This window comes from Prinia subflava (genome assembly GCF_021018805.1).
Source record: "Prinia subflava isolate CZ2003 ecotype Zambia chromosome W unlocalized genomic scaffold, Cam_Psub_1.2 scaffold_22_NEW, whole genome shotgun sequence".
Taxonomy (NCBI): Eukaryota; Metazoa; Chordata; class Aves; order Passeriformes; family Cisticolidae; genus Prinia; species Prinia subflava.
The window spans coordinates 8,756,642-8,782,874 of record NW_026960606.1 but is presented as its reverse complement, the minus strand read 5'-3'; the positions used below and the strand labels follow the sequence as shown (position 1 = coordinate 8,782,874).

At 39.3% G+C, this 26,233-nt stretch overlaps 1 protein-coding gene across 2 annotated transcripts; it reads right to left on the bottom strand.

Annotated features, from left to right (window-relative positions):
• Positions 1-13,082: 13,082 nt before the first annotated feature.
• On the bottom strand, positions 13,083-26,104 carry LOC134564894 (methyl-CpG-binding domain protein 2-like). 2 transcript variants are annotated; one of them, XM_063424179.1, is made up of 7 exons: positions 25,971-26,104; positions 23,078-23,237; positions 21,383-21,520; positions 19,174-19,264; positions 16,777-16,954; positions 14,879-15,025; positions 13,083-13,628 (listed from the first exon to the last, which is right to left on the bottom strand). In XM_063424179.1, the coding sequence occupies exons 1-6, from the start codon at positions 26,081-26,083 to the stop codon at positions 14,896-14,898; spliced, it is 810 nt and encodes a 269-aa protein (XP_063280249.1). In that variant the 5' UTR covers positions 26,084-26,104; the 3' UTR covers positions 13,083-13,628; positions 14,879-14,895. The 2 variants fall into 2 exon arrangements, with proteins under 2 accessions (XP_063280249.1, XP_063280250.1); XM_063424180.1 differs by lacking the exon at positions 14,879-15,025.
• Positions 26,105-26,233: the final 129 nt, after the last annotated feature.

Genomic DNA, 26,233 nt, shown 5'->3' with positions numbered 1-26,233 from the left:
GGTGGGTCAGCCTCTGGGAGCTCAGCTTAGCATCCAGAAGGAGCAAAAAGCTGCGAAACCACGGCATACCAAGCCCCAGATAGCTGCCAGAGGGACGAGAGATATGAGTACTATGCCTTTAACGGCACTCAGCACCAAATGCTCACATCAGGCGGGAAAATAGCTAACCACGGCCCAAAGGCAATGCCTAAGAATGAGCGGTCAGACTTGCAACCGAAACAAAGAGACAATGCGAACCCCTTGGGAGATAACAACGAAGGAATGTGTGGCTTATCAGTTGATAAGGAATTAAAACAGGGGACCCAACAAGGGGATAGAACTCAACATTGGGGTAGCAAGGATTGGCTAACAGAAAAAATGTTACCTGCAACTTGGGTTCGAGATGGAAATGGGAAATATGAAACCTCGATCCATCTGAAAGATAGGCTCCTGAGGTTGCAAGCTGTAGCAGAAATCATTTCAAATCTTACTCTGGGTGTCCTTGAGTTACTGGCTCAACAGCATCGCAATTGGGGGTTTTTATATATCAGCACCAAGCAGCACTAAATTACTTGTTGGCTGAAGAAAGGGCTCCTAGAAAATTAAAAAGAATTAAATACCAGACAGGTGTTGGAGTCCATGTTTCCATGGATCCTCCACAGAGAGTGAAAGGTGAAGGGAATAAAACTTTTAGAAAAATTAGAATATATAAAGCCATATATGCATAAAGTAGAAATCTAAGCCTCAGTTTTAAGCTTCACATGCCCTAAGTGCCTAATTGTTAGTGTAGAAGTACAGAGCTTCAGGCCTAGTGATAGTTTAGACACAACAAAAATAGAGTACTGTTTATAATTTTTGGTATGAATTTTGCGCAAATAAGATAGTTTTTTACGTATGTTAAGATAAGAGTTTTTCACATAACAAGATAGAATTTTTACACACAATAAGATAGAACTTTTACGCTACTAAGATAGAGTTTTTGCACTGATAGATATGCCATATGCGTAGGTTTTTGATGCTGCTTTTCGTAGTTTTTCGTAGTTTTACGAACTTAGAAAATTGCACCTAGATTGGGTAGTGTGCAGATAAAGATATGAATATGCATTTGTAACTTATGGATAAAAAGCCTCTGGGTTGGAAGTGAAGGTATCGATTGATCAATCCGATCTATCGATCCAACCTCCACCTTCTGCAGCCTGAGGAAGGAGCCCTGCCAGGGAGCCGAATGGGATTCTAAAAGTACCATCTATTGTAGTCTTTGTCGCTCATGATCACGGCCCTGGGGTCCCATCCCTTCCCTTTCCCCCTGCGGCGTTTGCCCCGGAACTCTGTTCGGGGCTGCCGGGGACTCTGCGAGGGTTTGGGACCCCGGGACCCCCTTTCTGCCACTGTGACCCTGTGGCCAGGAACTCTGCCAGGTTCGGAACCCCTTTTTGCCTCTGCGATCCCCGTGGCCGGGACTCTGGAATTCGGGACCCCGGGACCCCCTTCCTGTCCCTGTGATCCCTGCAGCCGGGAACTCTGCATGGGATTTGGGACCTTAGGACCCCCTCACTGCCATCGCGACCCTGCGGCCGGGAACTCTGTGCGGGTTCTGAATCTCGGGACCTTTTCTGTCACTGTGATCCCCGCAGCCGGGACCCCTGTCTGGGATTTGTGATCTCGTGATCCCTTTCTGTTATTGCGACCCCACGGCCGGAAACCCTGCTTGGGGTCAGCAGATTGGAGGTTGTTGTTACCTGGAGGCTGTTATGTTCAATTCTATGTTTTGATTATTGCTTTACTGGAATTTGCTTGCTAAGACTTTATGTTTATAACCGATTGTAAGACTCTAAGACAGCTCATTTAAGACTCTTGCACCTTCAGATACATGCTTTCATATAATAAACAACTCTGTTTAAGACCTTAAAATGTTCTTAGACCTTTAAGACCTATAACCCGTAGAAACAGCCTCGGCAGACAGGGATTGATGGTTACAGGGTAATTGTAAGGGACCAAGCCGCGGGAATTAAAAAGGTATCAAGGTCACAGACCTTGTGGTGGGAACAACTACTTGGGGAAAGAACTTGGTGGGAGAAAATAGGACTTTTTATACTATGCCCCATTACCGGAATAATAATCTTGCCTTACATAACACCTGGCCTCACCCAAGGAATACAGGTACTAAGGATAATGAATTTAAAGGGAAAAAAGGAAAGCAGAGCAGTAACTGCATTGACTAACTTTGAGGCACGGGCAAGGACAAAAAGGAGTAACCATAGGGGTGACATTCAGCCAGGATTTTGACAATTGGGAATGGTAAGGGAAAGAGAAACACGAATTATGTGTTGAAATTATAAGGGAGGGAATTGTGATAAATTATGTGGGATAATTTGTGTTTATATTGTATGTATAATATAAATCAAGTTGTGCCCTTTGAAATAAATGGTAAAATCATACCAGACTGGGGGTAGACAGATTTGGGAATCGGAGAATGACGCTTGCTGGGAACTGGGGAATGACCGAATTTACAAGAGAAAAGGAGAGGAGATCCGAGGAAGATGGGTCCTCTCCAGAGATGGGATTGCGAACGACCCAACCATTACCACCAAGATGGGACTTGCTCTGCCATCGGGGACATGCATCTCAATACGCAGTTGCAGTTCCCAGAAGTCGCATCCAATATTCATCTCCCCGCGGAAGAACTATTCAACCGACCAAACAGTGAGGATGAATCTCCATGAATATGAAGGAAAACTGAAGGGACAAAAAAAGCATGAAGTAATGAATGATCCTGCTAAAGAAACTGTATAAAAATTGGACTCACAGAACCAAAAGCGTGAACAGGGGGAGCTGCGGTGCGATAGAGGCCGCAGCTAAGGTTCATCCAGTGCCGATCCCAGGACTCAACACTGATTCTTTGATTGTTGGCTTACCCGAAATTCTGGTCATTGATTTTTCTAAAATTAATAAAATCATTTATTAATTTGGAATTGGCTTGGCATTTATTACACACTTGTCAACTTTTAGAAGTACCAGAAGGAGTTCAAGTTTAGTCCAATGCATCTTGCAGTCCCTCAAATTCCAAGCAATACTCATAAAGTTGTTGTATGGAATTAATTAAGCTTTAGTATTTAAATAAAAACTCACAAGTTTTAGGTACATTATTTCATCATAGTAATTGCATAAATGAACCCAGAACTTAGTCTGACGCAGACAGATTGGTATGTTTCTGGTGACCAGAAAGGTAACATCTAGATAAAATATCTAGAGAGCTGGTCAAATTCTGAATGGCAATCAGAAACATTTATGATGGAAAATTCTGTGAAAACAGAGACATTGAGGAAGAAAAATAAATAGGGAGGGGGAGAAACATAAATATGAAAGTCAGTCTTATGCAATTTATAAAAACATTGCAAGATTACTACATTTCTTCTGTCCATTAGTCTGTCTGTAGTGGACAATGTTTTCCTAGTTTCAAGCTTTCATATTCAGGAAGGAAATAAATGTATAAAAATGGCTTTTGAGCCATTTGTAAGGTCTTGATTCAGGACACTTTTCATCAGAGCTGACAAAGAGCTATGACTATCTCACAACTCAGCAGAAATGTTTGCATGCAACTTGCAATACTACATATTCTGAAGAGCCAGACTTTGCTCATTGCAAAGATTTTTTTTAATGGCCACAGGTTTTCTTGTTTGTTTTGGGTTGGGGGGACAGAGGCCTTTGTGGGTAAGTTTGAGGGGGAGGGCCTTTTGGTTTTTTTTCTTGTTTGGGGTTTGTTTGTTATTAAATACATATGACAGTGTTGCAACCCAAATGGTTGAAGCCTCCATTGAAGATTCTCTGGTTCAAACTTCTAACATCTCTTAGCTTTTTTCTTTATTGATTTCATTGGTAACTCAAAAACATAATTCTGTTCCAGGCAATTACAGGCTCCATAAATAAACCTTATAAATTCCAACAACTACAGAGCCAGTTATGACAAGTGTCACTTCTATATTTCCCTCTCTGTATTTCCTGGATTTCAATCACAAAAGCTATCTGTATGGTTAAAAAATATTAACATAAGAATACTACTGCAAGAAGGCTCTAAAAAAAAGCCTTGCTACAAAGTGTTTTCTGAAAGTTAAGCTAATGAGATTCACTGGAGAAGTGATAAGGAAAAATTCTCTAATAAGGAGACCACCTCTGCTGAAAACACATCAATGCTGCATCTACATCGAGGGAGACAATTAAGATCCAAAAGTTCTAAAATTCTTAAGTTTTGCAGTGACTGAGTCCTCTTCTTTTACAAAGTGGGCCTCCTAAACTTCCCCAGTAGAATTTGTAAGAAGTCTTACCTAAAGCAGAAAAGTCCTATCCTGTTTTAATCCCTTTTTTTTTTCCAATCCTTTTCAAGGCTGAATTGAGATAGTTATAGCCTTCTTCCTACGGTTACAAAGCACCGATACAAAAATGCAAGTCCTACATCTCTGATTTAAGGTTACTATAATCCAGTCTATTTTAAAATTCAAGAAAACTCAAAAAGGAAATAAAGATATCAATAGTATTCAGATATTTCTACAGTTTTTCTTTTCCTTTGTAGGGAGATAGTAACATCCATCCCCCAACAGAATAAAACCAACCAAAAACTTAAGAATGATCTATTCAGAAATGTACAGTGAAAAATCAAACAAAAGGCTACAAAATATCCCTCTAAGGGTCCGAATTTTCTCAGGGTAGTGATGGTGAAGAAGACAACAGAAATGAATAACCTGTCAAAATAAGATGTTCTGGAATAATTGTGCAGATCACATTTAAATAAAGCTCTGTGTATTTTACCTCAAAGGCCTTATCTATACTGCAGCCACTGCAGGATATAACAATATCTAAGAAACACTCTTGTGTATTAGCTTCCAAGACAACTCGAGAACACCCAGAAGTAAACAGTATTATAGCAGGGCTTTCAACACCTGATGCAGACATTTTGTGCCTCCCTGCATTAAAACAATTCATTCTACAAAAATTCAATTTCCATAAAGCTTTTCAATATTTAACTAATCAAAAATCCTCTTATAGCCACATTTGAAGGCTTATCACTACAAATGTAATTTTAAAGGTTTCTCTGAAACACAGATTTCAACTGGGTGACAAACCTAACGCAAAAGCAAGGTTTTGCAAATGGCAAACTGAGGAGCACTTGTTAAACAATGACAGCAATTCTCCATACTCAACATGAGAATTTAGATCTCTACCTAAATCAGGACCATACACAGATGTTCAAAATGTCAGGAGTTTTTCCTCAGACTTTGACGACAAAATATCACTGAAGATGACAAAAGTCCCACTAAAGCCACCCTCTTCTACACACAAGTGGCAAATCCACACCAAGGCCCTGATATAGTAACAACTCATAGGACATAAATTCTCTTACCGAGGCTACAGCTGTAATATTATCTTCTGTTCTTGTTAACTGCTTCATCCTAACAATAATTTTCCAAGTCATATTCATATACATCTTTAACTTTTCTTTATGATATTTAAGTCTTTACCTTCAGAAAAAAAAACAGATCTCATTTGGTAAAATTAGAAACTTGCAGTTCAGTCCTCCTAATTTCCTCAAGATGAAAGCAAAAGGGAAAAATATTATATGTACAAGTAAATAAAAAAGCCAACAACATAGAAATCCTATTTTCTGAAAGGATTTTACAAGCATCCATTACTTTCATTTCTGAGCAGTTAGGAAAAGAGAAAAAAACCACAAATTCTCTGAACATACTTCTCGAGGCTAAAGCTCTGTTTATGGGACAGGGAAGAAGAGGTGACCAAAATGCTTGGCAATAGTAATGAAATGGAATAAAAGAGGTCTTTGAGCACTGAAAGCGACTTAGAGCAGTCTATAAGAGACAGATCTTACAAGGAAATGGTCAGAAATCTCATGAAGCTAAAGTTTCTTGGGCAAGTTTTTGACATGAATTTTAAAGCAATACTGCAGACAATTGCAACATGATAAAATACAAACTCAGCTAGTCTCTTAAAGATTTGTTAATCAAATACAAATTACTTAAGAGTAAAATTAGTGGATTTAAAAAAAAAACAACCCTCTTCCCACCTCCACATAACTTGTTTACTGATGTTATTCATCAAATAAGTGCTTTCAATTTTTAGATTAAAATTTCAGTGGAAAGCCTTCCAGAGAGCAGAACAGTATATAGTTGTACAGTCAAATTTAAATTTTTCTTGTAAGAAAACAGGTAAATACAGTCACCAGTAACAAGCATTATGGCCTACTGAAATATGATACACATTCATAGGTTTTCAATAAAAAGAAATATTGTTTTCAGTGTCAATGAAGTCTCACTGACAAGTACCTAAAATCAGAATGATGACTATATGGAAGCTTCTTCAGTACCAAGAGTTTCCTATGTCCTCAATACTGAATCTGAAAGCAGCTTCACACAGACCTCTTCAGAAGATAACAATAATAATAAAATAGCATCTACTGGCAACTGCCTAAAGTGTGAAAACCTCTCATACACGAGAGAGACACTTCCTCACAGAGAACTAGACTTTCAGGAAAATAACAGATATGAAATCCATCCTTCTTAATGGGCTATCTGATTAACAGTGACCGAAGACACTGAAGGGCTTTGATGAATGAAGATAAAGCATGAAGTGACAAACTTCTAAAGAGCATAGTGTGATTCAGCTCAACATTCATAAAAGTCATCCCAATCAATTCAGTATACAAAATAAAGGACCTTGTCAGAAACTGCTACTTTAAAACCCCAGTCTTAAGATATTAATTGCTGGGAAAAGTCACTGGGTTCAGGAAGCTCACTAGAAATACTGAAGTGTCATCTTAAAGAATCTGCCTTTTATTTAATGCATTAAAAAACTGAAGTGGTTCCTCTTTCTTCTTCTCCACATTGTGCATCCTAACAAGAACTTTAAGTGAAGTAATCTAACATCAATGTTTTCTATTTAAAGTGTAAGTAATTATATTCAACAATTGAGACTTCCTGTCCGTTTTTTAAAGAAATTCTCTGTTGCACCCTATAAAACCAAGGGATATGTTAATGACAGTCATGTCTTTGATGGGTTGCTTGTCAATAGAATCGCCTTGTTGCGGTTTGGGGCTTGACATGGTTTGGGGGCCACAGACCTAGGGAGAGGTTACTGATAATGGAAAAGAAGAATGCAGAATTTAGAGACCAAAAGGACATTTGCCCAAGATAAGAAGAAACTAACAAAGCCAACTCATCAACTGTACTGAATGCACAGTAGCTAATAATGAATTACAAAATACCTTCTGCAATCAGCCCTTTTATGAGTAATCAATAGTAGAGTAGTAAACACTGAATATGTAGTAGATAGGTGGAATATATTAGATTAACATCATATAAATAATGATCAAGTTCTCTGCTTTATGTGCTAACTTTGTAGATTTACCACCCAGCATCCACCCTTGTGCAAATATGAAATAAACAAATACCTTGTCTCTATGTGTGAGATTGTCTTACTGCACATCAGGTGATGAATCCCACTTTTAGAGACAATAATAGACTGGAAAAATGTAGAAAATTGCTGAAAAGTAATTTCTCTCTCATGATGCTAGTTCATAGCACAGCTCTATACTTTGTTCTGCAGTCATTGAAGAGCCTATAGGTACATCATCCTCACTCCCCAGTAAGGCATAAATCTTTTTTTTTTCATTCAAGTCAGCAGTAGGGTGCTGCACAATTAACTATAGCGAAACAGTGTTGTTAAAGGAATTTCCTAAGAAGTTGAAATGATCACCTGATCAAATTCACCACTTCTATAAATCTCTTGGATTGCTCTGACAGAGCAAAATATCAGAGAATTGAGAAGAAAAAGATAATCCAAAGCTAAACATGTAATACTGCATCTTCCAAGAATGGGGAAAAATATTTCAAAAATAAATTAAATTACCAAGATCAATATTTCAAAATGGTCCATGTCTTTGACCAAGTTAATTCACAAATACCAGAATGAGATCTATTTCCTTTCAAGCAAAAAAAAAAAAACAAACAAAAACAAACAAACAAAAAACCAAATTATAACAACACTACTGGGTATTTAATATATGATTTTATGTATTAGACTTCAGCAGATTAAGGGAAAAAGTAGAAGGCTGACAAACATGAATGATTTTGAAGAGGTGAAGGTAAAGTTATACTTTTATTTGGAAGGTCATAATGCTGAATTAGAAAAAGGAGTTTATATGATTTATCAAGTGTATATACACGTACATATACATAGAGATGTCTAGATATTCTGTTTAATGTTGAGCATCAACAGAACTACAAGTTCATATCTATTAGAAATAAACATGCCCAGAAAAGGCAATGGGATTACAATTACAGTAAATCTCTTAACCCGAATGCCCTATTTTTAATAAAATTATGCATACAGAAGAGAACACAACTTCATGATACTCTGCAAACTCATGCTTGACTAAGTAAAAATATTTTGTGTGTATGCCGAATATTTGCAGTACAGAATAAGAGCCAAAACAGGCAACAATTCTACACAGTGCAACATACAACTTAGTTTCATCACATTGCTTTACCTGGCAGTGTGTGCTTACAGCCCAGAAAGCCAACTGTATTCTGGGCTGCATTAAAAGGAGCGTGGCCAGCAGGTCGAGGGAGGTGATTCTCCCCCTCTACTCTGCTCTTGTGAGACCCCACCTGGAGCACTGCATCCATCTCTGGGGTCGCCAGCACAGGAAGGACATAGGCCTGTTGGAGAGAGTTCAGAGGAGGACCATGAAGGTGATCAGAGGGCTGGAACACCTCTCCTATGAAGACAGGCTGAGAGAGTTGAGGCTGGGCTGTTCAGCCTGGAAAAGAGAAGTCTCCAGGGTGACCTTATAGCAGCCTTCTGGTACCTAAAGGGGGCCTACAAGAAAGCTGGGGAGGAATTTTTTATAAGGGCATGTGGTGATAGAACAAGGGGGAATGGCTTTAAAATGAAAGTAGGTTTAGATCAGATATTAGGAAGAAATTCTTTACTGTGAGGGTGGTGAGGCACTGAAACAGGTTGCCCAGAGAAGTTGTGGATGCCCCATCCCTGTAAGTGTTCAAGGCCAGGTTGGATGGGGCTTTGAGGAACCTGGTCTAATGGAAGGTGTCCCTGCCCATGGCAGGGGGGTTGGAACTAGATGATCTTTAAGGTCCCCTCCAATCCAAGCCATTCTATGATTCTAATCTCTGATAAATGTATTTAGTGTATTGTGGAACAAGTCCAAAATAAAAACCTAGAAAACTGTGCAAAAATCACCATAAATCTATTAGCGTTTAAAACTAGGTAAAGCTGTTTTATCTTGACATGAATGGATGCCTACTATACATACTTTATATATGCTAAATCACATTTAATTTTTCTGAACGTTCCTCATCCAAACCTAGCTAAGTATAATCTAGTAACACATTAAAATGGACAAATACCATCTTCTTTTGCTAGTTTTTTTATAATGAAATTTTATCTGTCTTCTTTGTATTAAAATTGAAGTCTGAATGTGAATGACTCCCCCTGCCCCTTTTCTGCTATTCCTATTTAATTTTCATTTATATATATGTATTAAATTGTCTTAAAAGGGCCGGTCTGCCATTCACTTCCTAATACAACAGATGTGTTAAGAAAACAATATTTCTTTCCCTCTTCTGTTCCATCTGCTTGGAAGAAACATTGAGTTTTGCAAAATAACAATATTATCTCTCACTTGAGCGGATCCCTTACATGCAGTTGGCATAATGAGGACAGCTACAATTTAGAGAAACGTTTAATGTCCGTTATTAACTTTCACTTACTGCAAACGTTCTATCCGAAACATTTCTAAGCACAGGCCAGGTACCGTTCCTCTGTTAACAGCTATGCCGACTTCTGTTCGAGTGGCTCTTTCTCGCGGGAGTAAACAGCCGTTCGAACAAAAAGACCTGGTCTCGCCGGCACGCATCGCCCGAGCGGCGCGGCCAGCCTGCCAGCTAGACGGGCGGGGTCAGGCCTGGGGCGCTCCCGCCCGCTCCCCTTGGGATGAATCTGAGCAAAGAAAAAGGTGGGGCACAGAAAACAGGTTTTCAGGAAAACGGGGGAAACGAGACCTGCACCTAGGAAGCGCTTCGGGGCAGCCTGCGAGCACGCGTCTTGTCAGGCTGTGAGTCAGTGCCGACAGCCGCCACCGGGTGACCATGGCTCTGACCACCACGAGAACACAATACTCGGTGTGTTTCTACAGGCCGCTCCAGAGATACCCCGACTGCTCCACTCCACCGGACCGAGGCTGCCATCTTAGGTCCAGGCATAGCCCCTTTTCCCTAACGTTCCTGCCCCATACAATGGCGTGGGACCACGTGACACACACACACCCACGTGCGGGAGACTAATGCCCACTCAAGATGGCACATAGGACCTTCTGCCTCTTCCTTTCCCTCCATCCTCTGGACCCCTTTAAGCCTCTTCCTTATCCTAAATCTCTATTGCTATGAGGCCCGACGCAGACCCTGCTTACTCCGGGGGATAGAGGCGCAGCTCCTCGATTTCTCCCAGGAAGCTGAAGAGAGTCCGCATCTGCTCACTGGTCACAGCCGAGGAGAGGTTCGTGATCTGGATGACAGATGTGGGGCCCAAGGGGAAGCCTAGCAGCACCCCGACCCCTCCACTGCTCATCATGGCGGAGCCTGCACGACTACTCCGCTCGCGACAGTGCCACACAGTCGGAGAGGCGGGCCCGACGACAGAGAGAAGCGCGTGGCGCCTGCCAGAGCGTCCTAGCATGCGAGCGCTCTAGCAGCGGACTCGACTGCTCCCTGGAGGTGTTTCTGGGCGGGCAGCCGTTCTTCCCGTGCTAGCTAGGGCTCACGGTAGAGCGGGCGCCCTCGCTCCGCGCCGACGGGACTCCGAGTTCCCCTGTGTGATATATGCCAATAACTCGCTTTTTGAAATTTATGAAAATTTAATAAAGAATAAAAATTGGTTACAAAAAATTAATACAATAATAAAAGTTTAAAAAGTTTTCAGAGACAGGACAAATAATGAGGCAATAAGAGCAAAGAAAGGTAGCCCGGGTCTACCGTCCCCTCTCCTCTCAGACAAAAGCTGCGAGAAAGAAGGGCCCCGTTAGAGAGAAGCATCTCTATTTTTGAGGACAAACTTTGATGATTATGCATACTTTATCTAAGAAAAGCCCGTTTGCCAAGAGCCTTTTGCAAAACCCCTGGCGTCTTGGAGTCTGGCTTAACCAGGTGGCTTTGTGGATTCAAGGAGATATGCATGGTCTGGCTTGACCAGGGTAGATTCAAGGAGATATGCATGGTCTGGAGTGGTCAGGGTGGTTTCAAGGAGATATGTATCTTTCCCTCTGAAACATCCAAGAGGGGTTTTTAGTCTGGCTTGTTGTAATTGTTCTCTCTGTGTAGAAACCTCTGGGTTATCTTCTCTTTGCTCTTGAGCTAAGGACAATACCTTACACACAATTCTTACTTAGATTCAATGTTAAAAACTACATTTACTACATTATTTAAAATGTTAATATTGCATAACTTTTCTACCTAGCATATTACATATAGTAAATATCTGCGTAGAGCCACACACCCAATATGCCTTTTTCACACCCTGCAAGAAGGGATTGGGAAAAAACCCTCTTTTCCCTCCGGTTTCCCAAGGAGCTACCCAGGCCGCCACTGACACGTGGAAAAGACTCTAAAACTCGGAGGCAGAGTGAGTTTTAAAGTAGGTATGCAGTTTATTCAGCGCTGGGCGCGATAATCCTCAAAAGCATGCGCCTCGCTCACTTTTACGTTTTTTCTTTTGTCTTCTAGAGTGTTACATATGTATTGAGTTTCACAATACTCTCATGCATATTCATCCTTTGGCTCCCCCCCCTCCGCTTCGTATGCTAATTAGCTCATCAGTCTTTTGCGCCTGCACAGTTGTCTCTGGTGGTCGTCTCCAGGGGTCCCAGGGATGAAGGAAGAAGTCTTCCTCTTGACTCCTCTCGAGATGAACTTTTGACCCTGCCGCCTTGCGCATGCTCACCGGTGCTCTGGTCATAGTTCAAGCTGTAAGGTCAGTTTTATCTGTCCCTGGGCGTGCAAGGCGCCTGTTATCTTAGTATCTTTGGTTCACTTGCATTCTTGTCTCCTGCTTTGGTAAGCATTCTCTTTATCAGGCATCCTTGCATTCTTACATACTTCTGTTTCTCTACTTCTAAGGGCAGCAATACATCATCTGAATGCCTACTCTTTTAATGAACATTTTCTAATTTCTATGATTAATATCCTCTAATTTCCAATATCATGTTTCACCAAAACCCACTTTTCCAGTCCAAATCACAAATTTCCATCCCAAATCCCACTTTTTTTTTCCCACAAAACCTTCCCAAAGTAATTCTCCCAGGAACTCCCGCCACATTCCATAAAAAACACGGGACGAGCCCATGGGAACTGGAAAACGCCTCGAAAATTCAGCATTAAAATAAAATCAGGAAAAGCAAAAATCGGAACAAAAAATCCACACTGGGAAAAGCTCCGGAAATCCAAGGGAAAAGCCTGAGGGGTCTTCTGGGGCTACCCCACAGCTCCTCCTCGACCTGAACGCGGCTCTGACTTTAATATCAAAATAAAACAAATTCAACTCTGCTTTCACCTCATAAAATCCCTCGGCAGCTCCGACTTTAATATTTTATTTAAAAAAAATCAAAATAAAGAAATACAACCCCGTTTTTACCTCATAAAATCCCCCGCCAGCTCCCGCACCGCTCCCGCAGCTCCGGCCTAATTAGCAACCTCCCCTCAGCGCCCGCCTCTTAAAACTTCGGCCGGCTCGCTATTGGCTGAAGCGTCCGCGAGCTGGGCGCTGATTGGACAATGCGCCCCTCGGAGAAAAGCGCGGGAAAACGCTGGATCCCCTCACGTCCCTCATTCCCAATGGCGGCGCTCCGGGAATTCCGGGATCAGGTGATCAATAATTAATAAATAATCCATAATCAATACGTATTTAATAAACCGAGAGGAAATATTCTCACGTTTTTTTCTCCAGCTTTTTGCTGCTTCCCATTCCTAGATTTCCCCTGGAATTCCCGGGATTTTTTCCCCCCCCACACCAAAAATTCCAAAGGCTTCAGAATAAAATCATTTATTTGTCTTTACAGCATTTTCCAGGCTTTTTTATTATTATTTTTTCCAGGTATAAAAACATCTCCTATTTTTTAAAATATAATTTATTTACAGAATCACGGGAAATTTTTCCCTCGAGAATGCTCCTGATCCTTAAGCTTTTCCTTAAAAAACACAAAATCTTTGGAATTCCGAAAAAGTCTGAATTCCAAATCCAAAGTGCTTTTATTTTATATTTTTTCTCCGCGGAGACTTAAAAAAAGGTGGGAAAACCAAAAAAAAAGTAATTATATTTTATGAGTTTTCTGTGACTTTTTTTTTTCCCCCATTGGATTATTTACATCTGAAATAAAAATAAGGACTTTTTTTTGTAAAAAAAAAGGCATTTTTGGAATTCCCAAACCTTCGGATAAAAGTGTGCTCAGCTCCGTGGTTTTGGGGTTTTTTTAAACTATTCTTTAATTCCTCGGAAGCCACAAATCCAAAGGAAAAAAAAGTGCCTCAGAAGTTCAGAATTTTTCAAGATTTTCCTCCTTGGGATCCAAGTACCTGGAAAAGGAAAAAAAAAAAGAAATTTCTAGGGATTTTTAATGGCTTTTGAGGGGAAAATCCTGGAAAAAAAATTCTATTCTCCCCCCCTTTTTTTTCTTGATTTTCCCCACTTTTTTCCAATTTTTCCAAACTTCTCCCCATTTTTCTCCAATTTTTCCCATTTTTTCTCTATTTCCCCAATTTTTCCCATTTTTTCCCCTTCTTTCCCATTTTTTCCCATTTTTCCTCCTATTTTTTCTGTTTTCCTGCTTTTTTGCCTCATTTTCCCCGTTATTCCCATTAAATCCCAACATTCCCATTTTTTTCTGGGAATTCCAGATCTAATTTCCATTAATTCCTTATTTTTCCCATTTTTCCTTTTTTTTTTTTCTGCCTTTCCTGGGTTTTTTCCCAATTTTTCCCCGTTTTCCCCTATTTTTTTCCCATTTTCTTCCACTTTTTCCCATGTCCCCAATTTTTTTTCCAATTTTTTCTTCTTTTCCCATTTTTTCCCAATTTTCCCATTAAATCCCAGTATTTGCAATTTCCCTGGAAATTCCTCTCCTAATTCCCAAGGGTTTTCATTTTTTGGGAGAAAAAGTAGGCATTTTTCAGGGAAAAAAAAGGACAATTTTGAGGGGAAAAAATGGGAATTTTGAGGCAAAATAAATAGGAATATTTTGGTGGGAAAAAATGTGAATTATTGGAAAAAATGGAAATTTTTTTGACCAAAAAGGGAAATTTTGAGGGAGAAAAATGGGAATTTTGGTGGGAAAAAAGTGGGAATTTTTGGAGGAAAAAAGAGAATTGTTGGAAAAAAAAAAGAATTTTGGAGGGAAAAAAATGAGAATTTTGGTGGGAAAACCTGGGAATTTTTGATGAAAAATGGGATTTTTTTGAGATAAAATAGGAAATTTTAGAGGAACAATAAGAATTTTGGGGAGGAAAAAAGCAAATTTTGAAGAAAAAAATGAGAATTTTTATAAGCAAAATTGGGAATTTTTGGGAGAAAAAAAGGAGGTTTTTTAAGAAAAAAAGGGAATTTTGATGGGAAAAATTGGGAATTTGTGGGGAAAAAAGTGGGAATTTAAGAAGAAAAGATGGGAATTTTTGGAAAAAAAAAGTATTTTTTTTTCAAAAAAATGGGAATGTTTTTGGAGAAAAATTGCACTTTTTTGGGAAAAAATGGGCATTTTGGTGGGAAAAAAACCAGAATTTTTTGGGGAAAAATGGGAATTTCGAGGAGAATAAAACTATGAATTTTTTACTTGATTTGGGATTTTGTTTAGGATTCCTGCCCCTTCTCCAGCTTGCATTCCGAGGTTTTCATGGGATCAGCAGATCGGGAAAGGATGTCAGCCATCAGCGCTTCCTCGAGCTTTTTCCTCACCTGCTGCACCCGTTCCTCCTGTTTCCTGTGAGGATATTCCCAGGTTTTTCCCTTAAAATTCCCATTTTTTGCCCCCCAAAATTCCCATTTTTTCTGAAAAAAAAATCTGATTTTTTTTTAAACAAAAAAAAACTCCCATTTTTTCCCACAAAATTCTTTTTTTCTTCACAAAAAAAAACCCCATTTTTTTGAAAAAAAAAATCCCTTTTTTCCCCCAAAATTCCCATTTTTTCCCATTTTTTCAGAAATTTTTTGGAATTTTCCTTTGGTTTCCCTTTGGAATTCGGGCTTGGAGCCAGCAGGAAAAACAAGAATTTTGGGGAAAAAAGGGAATTTTTTTTTGTGAGGGAAAAAAGGGAAAATTTTAAGGGAAAAATGCAGAATTTTTGCAGGAAAAAATTGGAATTTTGAAAGGAAAACATTAGAATTTTAGGAAAAAAGGGAATTTTAAGAGAAAAAATCGAATTTTTTGGGCAAAAAGGAATTTTTGGGGAAGAAAAAAACAATTTTGAGTGAAATATGGGATTTTTCTTGGGGAAAAAATAGGAATGTTTTGTGAGAAAACAATGGGAATTTCAGGAAAAAAGAGTGGGAAGTTTTTTGAGGAAAAAATAGGGAATTCTGGTGAGGAAAAAAGGAGACTTGAGGGAAAAATGGAAATTTGGGGGTGAAAAAATGGGAATTTTGGGAAAAAAATAAGAATTTTTGGGAGAAAAACATGGGAATTTTGAGACGAAAAAATGGAATTTTGGGTGGAAAAAGTGAAATTTTTGGGAGGGGAAAATGGGAAATTTTTTGGGAGAAAAAATGAATTTTGGGAGAAAAAAATGGAATTTTTGGGGGGGAAAAATGGGAATTTTTTTGGGGAAAATGGGAATTTGGGGAAAAAATTGGAATTTTTGGGGAGGAAAATGGGAATGTTGGGAAAAAAAAGTGAAGTTCCAGGGAAAGATGGGACTTTTGAGAGGAAAAAAATGGGAATTTTGAGCAAAAACCCAGGAATTTAGGAGAAAAATGGAAATTTATGAGAGAAAAAAGTGAGAATTTTGGGAGAAAAATTGGATTTTTTTGAGAAAAAAAATTTGAGGCAAAAATTGGGAATTTTGGGGGGAAAAGCTGGGAATTGAGAGGAGAAAAATAATTGACTTTTTGTGAGACAAAAAATGAGAATTTTTTGGGAAAAAGGTAATTTTGTGGGGGGAAGTGGGGATTTTTTGTGGGGAAAAAATGAGAATTTTGGGTGAAAAAGTCAGAATTTTGAGGGGAAAAAATTAGAATTTGAGGGAAAAATATGAGAATTTTGAGAGAAAAAAGGGAATTTTGGGAGGGAAAACAAAGGGGATTTTTGAGGGAAAATGGGAATTTCAGAGGGACAAAAATGGGAATTTTGGGAGGGAAATTCAGAATTTGGGGGGAAAATTAGAAATTTTGGGGAAAAACAGGAATTTAGGAGAAAAATGGGAATTTGGTGGGAAAAAATGGGAAATTTGGGGGGGAAACATGGGGTTTTTTGTGGGAAAAGCAAATTTTTTTGTGGGAAAAATAGGAATTTTGGATGAAAAATGGGAATTCTGTGGGGGGAAAAAGTGGAATTTTTAAGGGAAAAAAAGTGGAATTTTTGAGGGGGAAAAAGTGGAATTTTTGAGGGGGAAAAAGTGGAATTTTTGAGGGGGAAAAAATAGAATTTTAGTCAGAAAAACAGGAATTTTTGAGGGGAAAAAAATGGGAATTTTGGGGGAAAAAAAACGGGAATTTTTTTGGGAATTCCTCACTCACCGGATGTCATCATCTGTGACCATAAATGCTTTGCAGAGGGGTTGTGAAGTGTTGAGCCAAATCCCAGGGTTTTTCTCCACGGCTGCTGAGTTCTGGCCCGTGATGGGAGCGGAGCTGGTGTGGAGAGCGCTGGCCACGGCCAACAGCAGTGACTCCGTGCTGGCCCCAGGGCCCACTCCTAGGAAAAAAATCCAAGGGTTTTTTTTGGCTGAATTCTGGGAATTTTTCTGGCCAAAATCCAGGATATTTTTGGCTCAAATATGAGATTTTTTGGCCCCAATTCCAGGATTTTTTCTGGCCAAATTTCAAGATTTTCTGGTTCAATTTTCAGATTTTTTTTCTACCAAAGTCAAAGATTTTTTGGGGCCAAATTCCAGGATTTTATTTTTTTGAGCCAAATTCCAAGATTTTCTGTCTCAGTTCCAGGATTTCTTTACTTTCCAAACTTCCCTTCAAGAAAAAAGGCACGGAAAAATTAAAAGAGGGTAAGGAAAAAAACCAGAAAAAAAGGGCGGGAAAACTTTTTGTGAGGGGAGACAAAGAAAGCTCTGAAAAACCCAGGATTTCTCAGTCAAATTCCAAGATTTTTTCCCACCAAATTCCAGGATTTTTTTTGCTCCAATTCCAGGTTTTCCTGCCTAAATTCCAGGAGTTTTGGCAGCCAAATTCCAAGATTATTCGTGGGCGGAATCCAAGAAATCCTGGTGTGCAGAGCGCTGGCCACAGCCGAGACCAGCAACTCCGTGCTGGCCTCACAGCCCACACATAGGAAAAAATTCCAAGATTTTTTTTCCCCCGGAATATTCTGAATTTTTTTGGTCAAAAATTCCAGATTTTCTAGCCAAAATCATGGATTTTTTGGCCCAAAATCCTGGTTTTTATGGGCAAATTACTGAATGTTTTGGCTCAATTTCAGCATTTTTTCCAGCCAAATTTCCAGATTTTGAGGGAAGAAAATTCCAGGAATTATTCCTGCCAAATTCGGGTTTCTTCTTGCCAAATTCCCAGGTTTTTTTGCTGAATTTTCTGGAGTTTCTGGCTGAATTCTACGATTTTTTTGTCATGAAGTTCCAGAATTCTTTCTGGCTCAATTCAGATTTTTTTCTCACGAAATTCCAAATTTTTTTTGGCTAAATTTCAGGATGTTTTCCTGGACAAATTCCAAGATGCTTTTCCCACCAAAATCCTGGTTTTTCTGGCCAAAATCTGAGATTTTCTGGCTCAATTTCAAGATTTTTTTCCAACCAAATTCCCAGGTTTTCCTGCCAAAATCCTGGTTTTTTACCACCAAATCATGTTTTTTTAACACAGTTGCTGGATTTTCTAGCTCTACTTCAGGATTTTTCTGGCCAAATTCCAGGATATTTCCTGGCTTAAAGAAATTTTTTTTGTCCACACTCCAGGATTTTTTCCAGCCAGATTTCAGATTTTACTGACTGAATTCAGGATATTTTAGCTAAAATTCTAGCAATTTTTTTGACCAATTCCAGGAGTTTTTTGCCTGCCAAACTTTCCTTCAACAAAATGGCAGGAAAACCTTTCGTGAGGGGAGGAAAAAGGCTCCAAAAATTCAGGGATTTCTCAGCCAAGCTCCAAGATTTTTCCCATCAAAGTCCAAGTTGGTTTTGTTTTTTTTTTCCTGAAATTCCAGGAATTTTCCTGCCAAATTCCGGGAAATTTTGGGCAAAATCACGGATGTTTTGACCCAAATACCAGGATTTTTCTGGCTCAATTTCAGGATTTTTCAGGGCAGAAAATTCCAAGATTTTTTTTTGGCTGTAATTCCAGGAAATTTTTTTTGCAAAACGCAGAAATTTCTTTGCCAAACTCCAAGAATTTTTTGGTAAATTCCAAGATTTTCTGGCCCATTTCCAAATTTTTTTGCCAAATTCCAGGAAAAATTTTTTGGCTCAATTTCAAGATTCTTTCTGGCCCAATTCCAAGATTTTTTTTAAGGGGAAATTCCAATTTCTTTTTTCAAATTCCAGGAATTCTTTGGCTACATTCCAAGAGTTTTTTCTGTCAGAATTCCAAGAGGTTTTTCGGTCAAATTCCAATATTTTCAGGCCAAATTCCAGAATTTTTTTTGGCTCAATTCTCAATTTCAAAATGTTTTTGGCTAAATTCCAGAAAAAACTGCAGATATTCCCAGGAAATTTGGAAAAAAAGTCCTGGAATTTGGCAAAAAAGCTCATGGATTTTTTGGAGCCGATTTTCCCGCCAAATTTTGAAGGAAAATCCAGAATGTCTCCCTCCATTAAATCCCATTTTTCCCTATTTTTCCAAATCCAAATTTAGTAGAAAACTTGGAATTTTCTTCTCCATTAAATCCCAATTTTCCATGTTTTTTCCAACAATTTCCCTTTTTTTCCCAATTTTTTCCCAAATTTTTCCCACCTTGGAGGCCTTTGGGAAGCTCCATGGATTTGATGATTTGCTCACTGACGTCAGAAACGCTCAGCCCTTGGAGCCTCTTCTCCCAAAAAAGCTGGAAAAAAAATGGGAATTTTCATTATGTATGGGAAAAAAATCAAGGTTTTCCAGGAAATTCCCAAATTTCTCCTTCGTTCCCTCAAAACCCTGGATATTTGGGGGGATTAAAAGGGATTTTTCCCATTTTTTACAATTTTTTCCCGAAATTAGCTGTATTTTCCCCTTTTTTTACAATTATTCCCTTTTTTCCCAATTTTTTCCAAAATTTTTCTTTTTCCCATTTTACCAAAATTTTTGCATTTTCCCAGATTTTTCCCATTTTTCCCAAATTTTTTCTAAATTTTTTCCCATAAATTTCCCTTTTTCCCCAAATATTTAGCTGTTCTTCAAATACTCCATTTTTACCCCATTTCCCCCCCCCATTTTTCTGGAATTTCCATTTTTTCTTTTTTTTAAACTTTTTTCCCAAATTTTCCCTGATGTTTCCCTATTTTCCCTTTTTCCCAAATTTCTCCCAATTTTTTCCCCATATTTTTCTTTCCTCATTTTGTTCTTTTTCCTAATTTTTCCATTATTTCCCAGATTTTCCTATTTTTTCCCTGATTTTTCCCCACAATTTCCCATTTTTTTCCTTTTCCCCCCAAATTTTCCCCATTCTTTTCCCAATTTTATCCATTTTTCCCTGTTTTTTTCCTCTATTTTCCCAAATTTCCCCTATATTTCCCCCTATTTTCCCTTATTTTTCCCCCATTTTTTCCCAAGTTTTTTTTCCCTCTGGGTTTTCCCAAATGTTTCTTTTTTGCCCCATTTGCCCTGTGCATCTAACCTTGTCGGGGTCATTATCATGCTGTCCACCCCTCCCAATGAGTACCTCCAATACCTCTACTTCCCTCAGCTGTTGGATATCTTCCTCAAGAGTCATCCAGCACATTCTGTGGTGGTGTTTCTGCATTCTTTCTCTGTGGCCAAACCTCTCCCTTAAACTCATCAAAAGCCACTCCCAAAGGGAAAGGGGCCCTGGCTCCCTTAAAAATACCTGATTCAAACCTGAGTCCTGAGTCAAGGGTCCCAAATTCCTTGCCTCACCACTGTCTAGTTGCACACCTGTGCCCATAAGGTCCCAGACCCGAAGTAACCAGGCTGTGTAAGCCTCACGTCCTCGTCGTACAATATCTTTTTGCAGATTATGGAGACTTTCATATGACAGGGACTCAGTGATGATCTCAACCTGAGGCTCCCCTGTGGATTGTGAGGACCCTCCTTTCTTATCCCATGGGAGATGGGTCCAGTCTTCCTCCAAGGATTCAGTGGAAAACCAGCTCCCTTGGTGTTTGGGATTCCTGGTTTTATCCCGGTGGAAAGGCTTTGGTTCCTCCCACTGGGTGGAGCATCTCACAATGGAATGAAGTAACCTTATCAGTCATGTGAGAGGCCTTAAATGGCCCATTCACAGGTGATGTCCCTCAGAGGAGGATGGGTGAAGGAAGAGATAAGAAGGCACTGCCTTATCTGGTGTTATCAGTTGTCCCATTAACAGAAGGCATCCGCCCTCTTCCCCCCCTAGAGTTACAAGAGATAAGGAACAATATCTCCCAACCAGCTTCAACAGATGAAAATAGAATACACATTTTTGGTTACATTTTTCAACCCAAGACACCTCTATTTTCCCAAATTTCATCCACATTTTTCTCAATTTTTTCCCCCAAAATTCCCCCATTTTTCTGTAATTTTTCCATATTTTTTTTCCTTTTTCCCCCAAATTTTTCCCTCAGTTTTTTTCAAATTTTCCCCCATATTTTTTCCATATTATCCCAATTTTCCCCCATTTTTCCCTCAAATTTTTCCCAATTTCTTCCCATAAATTCAGATTTTTTTCCCCACAATTTGCCCTTTCTTCCTTAGTTTTCCCCAAATTTCCCCCAAAGTTTCCCTCAAATTTTCCATAATTTTTTCATATATTTTCCCTTATTTTTTCCCAGTTTTCTCCCATTTGTCCCCTCAAATTTTCCCTTTTTCCCCTATTTTTCCCCAATATTTTCCCCCAATATTTTCCCCATTTTTCCTCAAATTTTTCACAATTTTTTCCTCATATTTTCCCTGATTTTTTCTTCTTTTTCCATCAAATTTTTCTCCATAAATTCCCCAAAATTCCCAAAATTTTGAGAATTCCCACCTGCCGTGGCTGCTCAGTGAGTCTGTGTGGGTCGCTTCTGACTTTATTCCCAGGGTGATTGGTGACTTTGGTCACCGGCTGCTTGAAAATCGATGCTGTTTGCCGGATGGGAAGCGTCGTATTCAGGTCGGGTTTGCCCTGGAAAAAAAATCGGGAATTCTGTGAAATTCCATGGAAAAAATAATCAGTAATTTAAGGAATGTCTTAAAGAAAAGCCAAAAAAATGCTGGAAAAAAAAAATTTAAAATTCTTTTAAAAATCCCGGAAAAGTCCCCCCAAAATCCCAATAAAATTCAAAAAAATGTAAAAAGATCCTAAAAATTTAAAAAAAACCCACCAAAAATCCCCAAAAAATCTCCCCCAAACCCCCCAAAAAATCGTGAAATAAATCAGAGAAATACCCAAAAAATCCCGGAATAATTCCTAAAAAAAACCCCCATAAAACCACAAAAAAATTAGAATTTTTTTCCCTATCTTGTTGGGATTGAGAGTGTTGTTGCGTAGGCGCTGTTTGGAACGATAAAAATCCCCAAAATGTCCTTTAAAAAATAAAAAATTCCCCAAAAATACCCAAAATATACCCCAAAATCCTAAGAAATCCCTCTCAAAATTAAAAAACATCCCTAAAAAATCCCCAAAAAGTTACAAAAAAATCCCCCAAAATTCCAGAAAATTTCTGAAAGAACCCCAAGAAAATTCATAAAACTGAAACAATCTGAAAAAATCCCTCCCAAAATTAAAAAATACTTCCTGAAAATTCAAAAAAAATCTAAAAATATCATTAAAAAATCCAAAAAATCCCCCCAAAAAACATTAAAAAAATCCTTCCAAAAAATCCCCCAAAATTAAAAAAATCCCAAAATTCTGAAAAAAAATCTGAAAAATCCACAAAAAATCTACAAAAAAAATCCCCCCAACCCCCCCAAATCATTAAAAAAAACACAAAATCCCTCAAAATCTTTGAAATTTAAAAAAAATAAAATAAATCACAAAAAAATTGTAAAAAAATCCCCCCAAAATCCTGAAAAAATCTCCCCAAATCCCACAATAATTCCTAAAATAATCCCATAAAACCCCCAAAACTTGGGAATTTTTATCCTTAACTTGTTGGGATTGAGGGTGTTGTTGCACAGGGGCTGTTTGGAATGAATGATAAAAATCCCCAAAAAATCCCCGAAAAATCAAAATAAAAAAAAAATCCCCCAAAAAATTAAAAAAAGAAAATTCTGAAAAAACCCCAAGAATAAAAAAAAATTTTAAAAAATCCTAAAAAATTCTGAAAAAATCCCCCAAAAATCCCAAAATAGCCCCTTAAAATCCCAAAAATTTCTGAAAAAAACCCAGAATAATTCCTTTAAAAAAATCCCAAAAAAATCCCAAAAAAATTCCCCCAAAATCCCAGAAAAATAATTAAAAATCATCCTTAAAATAATTTTTAAAAAACCAGAATAACACCAGAAAATTCTGGAATAAAATGCAGGGGGAAAAAAATGAAAAAAAAAATTTAAAAACCTCAAAAAATCCTGAATATTTAAACAAAAAAATCCTGAAACATTTAAAAAAAATCCCCAAAACCCTCCCAAAACCCCCCAAAAACAAACAAAAAAAAATCCTGAAAAAATCCTAAAAAAATGCTGGGAAAATCCCCAAAAATTCCCAAAAAAAACCCCCAAACTTTGGAAATATTTTTTCTACTTTGTTGGGATTGAGGGCGTCGTTGCGCAGGCGCTGTTTGTTCTTCTGCAGCTTGCTGGGCATCATTTTCCCCGTGCGGAAATCGAAGGAGCTCAAATCCACGGAATTGCCCAGGTACCGAGCCAGCTGTGGCTTGCTACGGAATTTCTTCCCACTGGGGCTGCAAAACACAGGAAAAAATGGGAAACAAATTGGATTTTGGGAAAGAAAATAAGATATTATTATTATTATTATTATTATTATTATTATTGTTTTTTGGGAAAGTTTTTGATTTTTAGGGAGTTTTTGGGACTTGTGGGGGGTTTTTAAGGACTTTTTTTATTTCTCAGGGGATTTTTGGGCTTTGGGGGGAACTGCATTTTTTTGGGATTTTGAGGGGTTTTTAGGGAATTTCTGTGAGTTTTCATAGAATTTTAGGGGAACTCCTCGGTTTTTTGGGGTTTTTTTGCAATTTTGGGGGATTTTTTGGATTTTTTTGAGAATTCTTCGGAATTTTTGGTGGGTTTTGGGGGATTTTTTGGGGGTTTTAGGGAATTTTTGAGGGGATTTTTGGTGTTTTTAAGGATTTTTTTCAGGTTTTTTGGGAATTTTTTGGACTTTTGGGGGGGTTTCAATGGGATTTTTTTGGGGGGGTTAGGGAATTTGGGGGAATTTTCATGGAATTTTAGAGGATTTTAGGGAATTTTGAAGAGGAAAATTGGAATTGGAATTCCCCAGGTACCGAGCCAGCTGCGGCTTGCTCCGGAATTTCTGCCCGCTGGAGATGGAAAACAGAGAAAAAATGGGATTTGGGGGAATTTTATAAAATTTTGGGGGGATTTGGAGGGTTTTTTTGCAGGGTGGTTTTTGTTTTTTTTTTTTTTTAATTTGGGGGGGATTTGGGGTGGTTTTAAGGATTTTTTTTTTCATGGAATTTTTGAGGGTTTTTTGTGACCTTTTTGGAGTTTTTTGGCATTTCTGGGGTTTTAATGGAATTTTGGGGAGAATTTTTGGGAATTTTTCGGTTTTTATGGGACTGTTTTGGGGGGTTTTAGGGAATTTTTGGGGTTAAGGAATTTTTGAGGGGATTTTTTGGGGGATTTTTTTTAATTTTGGGGAATTCTTAGGGAAGTTCGGAGGGGAAAAATTTGGATTGGGGTTTTTTATATTATTTTGGGGGGTTTGGGGCATTTTAAAGAGGATTTTTGCTGTTTTCTGGGGAATTTGGCAGAGATTTTTATGGAATTTGGGGGCATTTTTGGGTTTTTATGGAATTTTGGAGGGGAAAATTAGGATTGGAGGGAAAAAATTGGATTCTTTTGGATTTGGGGGGCTTTTTTGAGGGGTTTTTAGAGAATTTTGGGGCTTTTAGGGAATTTTTTGGGTTTCCATTAAATTCTTTTGAGATATTTGGGGGGTTTAGGGGGTTTTTTTTTTTTGCTGTTGTTGTTGTTGTTTTATGGAATTTTGGACGGGGAAAATTAGGATTGGAGGGGAAAACTTGGGAATTTTGAGGTAAATCCATGGATCAGAGTCTGGAATATTCCAGAATTAAAGATTTTCGGGAAAAGGGGAAAAGTGGGATTATCCCACAGTGAAAAAATTTGGGAATTCTCACCTCAACACCCCTCCTTTCATCCCGGTTTTTAAGATAATTTGGGAAAAGTGGGAAAACTTGTCCAGCAGGGAATTAAAACAACTTCATCAAATATGCAAATGATCTAATTTGCATGATGATATCATTTTCCCACTCATCCTCTCTCCAGAGGGAACTTCTGCAAGCTCCAGATCCAAGGGAATAGTTGGGAATTTTGGGATTCCCTGCGTTCTTCAACACCCCCTAAAATTCCATAAAAATCCCTAATGCAAATTTTCCCCCTCAAATCCCAGTGTTTCTCCTCCAATCCTAATTTTTCCCTTCTAAAATTCCATTTAAAAACCCCAAAATTCCCTAAAACCCTTCCAAATCCCCCCAAAATTCCATGAAACTCACCCAAAATCGATAAAAATCCCCAAATTGCAATCTTTCCCTTCCAGTCCCAGTTTTCCTCTCCAAAATTCCATTAATAAACCCCAAAATTCCCTAAACCGCCCCCAAATCTCCCCAAAATTGCAATAACCCCCCAAAATTCCATAAAATCTCCAATCTCAGTTTTTCCCCTCCAATCCCAGTTTTCCCTTCTAAAATTCCATACCCCCCAAATTCCATTAAAACCCCCCAAAATTCCATTAAAACCCTCCAAAATTCCATTAAAACCCATAAAATCCCATTTTTTTCTCCAATCTATGGGAATTTTTCCCTTTTTTTCCAACCCCGGCAGGAAAATATTCCCAGATTTTCCCCCCCAAACCCAAGTTTCGCTGTTGGACAAATTCTCTTGGAGAAAGTTCAGCAGCCGGAATTCTTGGGGATGGGCTTTCCCCCCCCCAAAAAAAACACAAAAAAAAAAGCTGGATTGGGATCATCCCAGAAAAGGAAGCACGAGATCCTCTTGTGAAAAGAACCCGGAATCCCTCTCAGACGGGGAACCGGAATCGCCCCGTGACAAAACTCCGAGTTCCTCCCGTGGGAAAAAAAACCGGAATCCCCCTCAGAGTGTGAACCGGAATCACCCTGAGCTCCCCCCAGTGACAGGAGCCCGGTTCCCCCTCAGAGAGAACCGAAATCGTTCCGTAACAAAAAATAAGACCCAGAGCGCCTCCTCTGAAAAAACACCCCGCGCTCCCCTTCCGAGAGAACCGGAATCGCTCCGTGACAGGACACAACCCTGCCAGAGCCATGGCGGAAGCGAGCGGGCTGTAACAGCCGGCCCGGCGGCGTGTGAGGACCGACGCCACCGTCCCTTACCCAACCGCGGCTTCGGGAACCCCTCAGCCCCGGCAGCCCCGCCGGGATCCCTCGGGGCCCGCTTACCTGAAGTAATAGACATCGCTCTTGCCGGCGCTCAGGCCCGATTTGCGGATCACCTCTTCCTTCTTCCAACCGGGAGGCAGCGCAGGACAATCCATCCTGCCGGGTTTCTCCATGCGCCGGGCCGGCTGGACGGGGCTGCTGGGGACCCGAGGCTGCCGGCCCGGCTCAGTTGTTCGTTTCTACCGGAGCCGCTCGCTGTTGTCGGCCCGGCTCGGGACGGGGCCAGGACCCCGCGGCGATGGCGGAGCGGGCGCGCGGCGCCA

Coding starts and splice junctions, on each gene's coding strand:
- LOC134564894 (XM_063424179.1), bottom strand. CDS start 26,083: ATGGAGAAACCCGGCAGGATGGATTGTCCTGCGCTGCCTCCCGGTTGG. Junction 21,521..23,077: donor ACGCCCTCAATCCCAACAAA/GTAGAAAAAATA, acceptor TTTTTTTTCCAG/GGCAAACCCGACCTGAATAC. Junction 15,026..16,776: donor GTCACAGATGATGACATCCG/GTGAGTGAGGAA, acceptor ATATCCTCACAG/GAAACAGGAGGAACGGGTGC.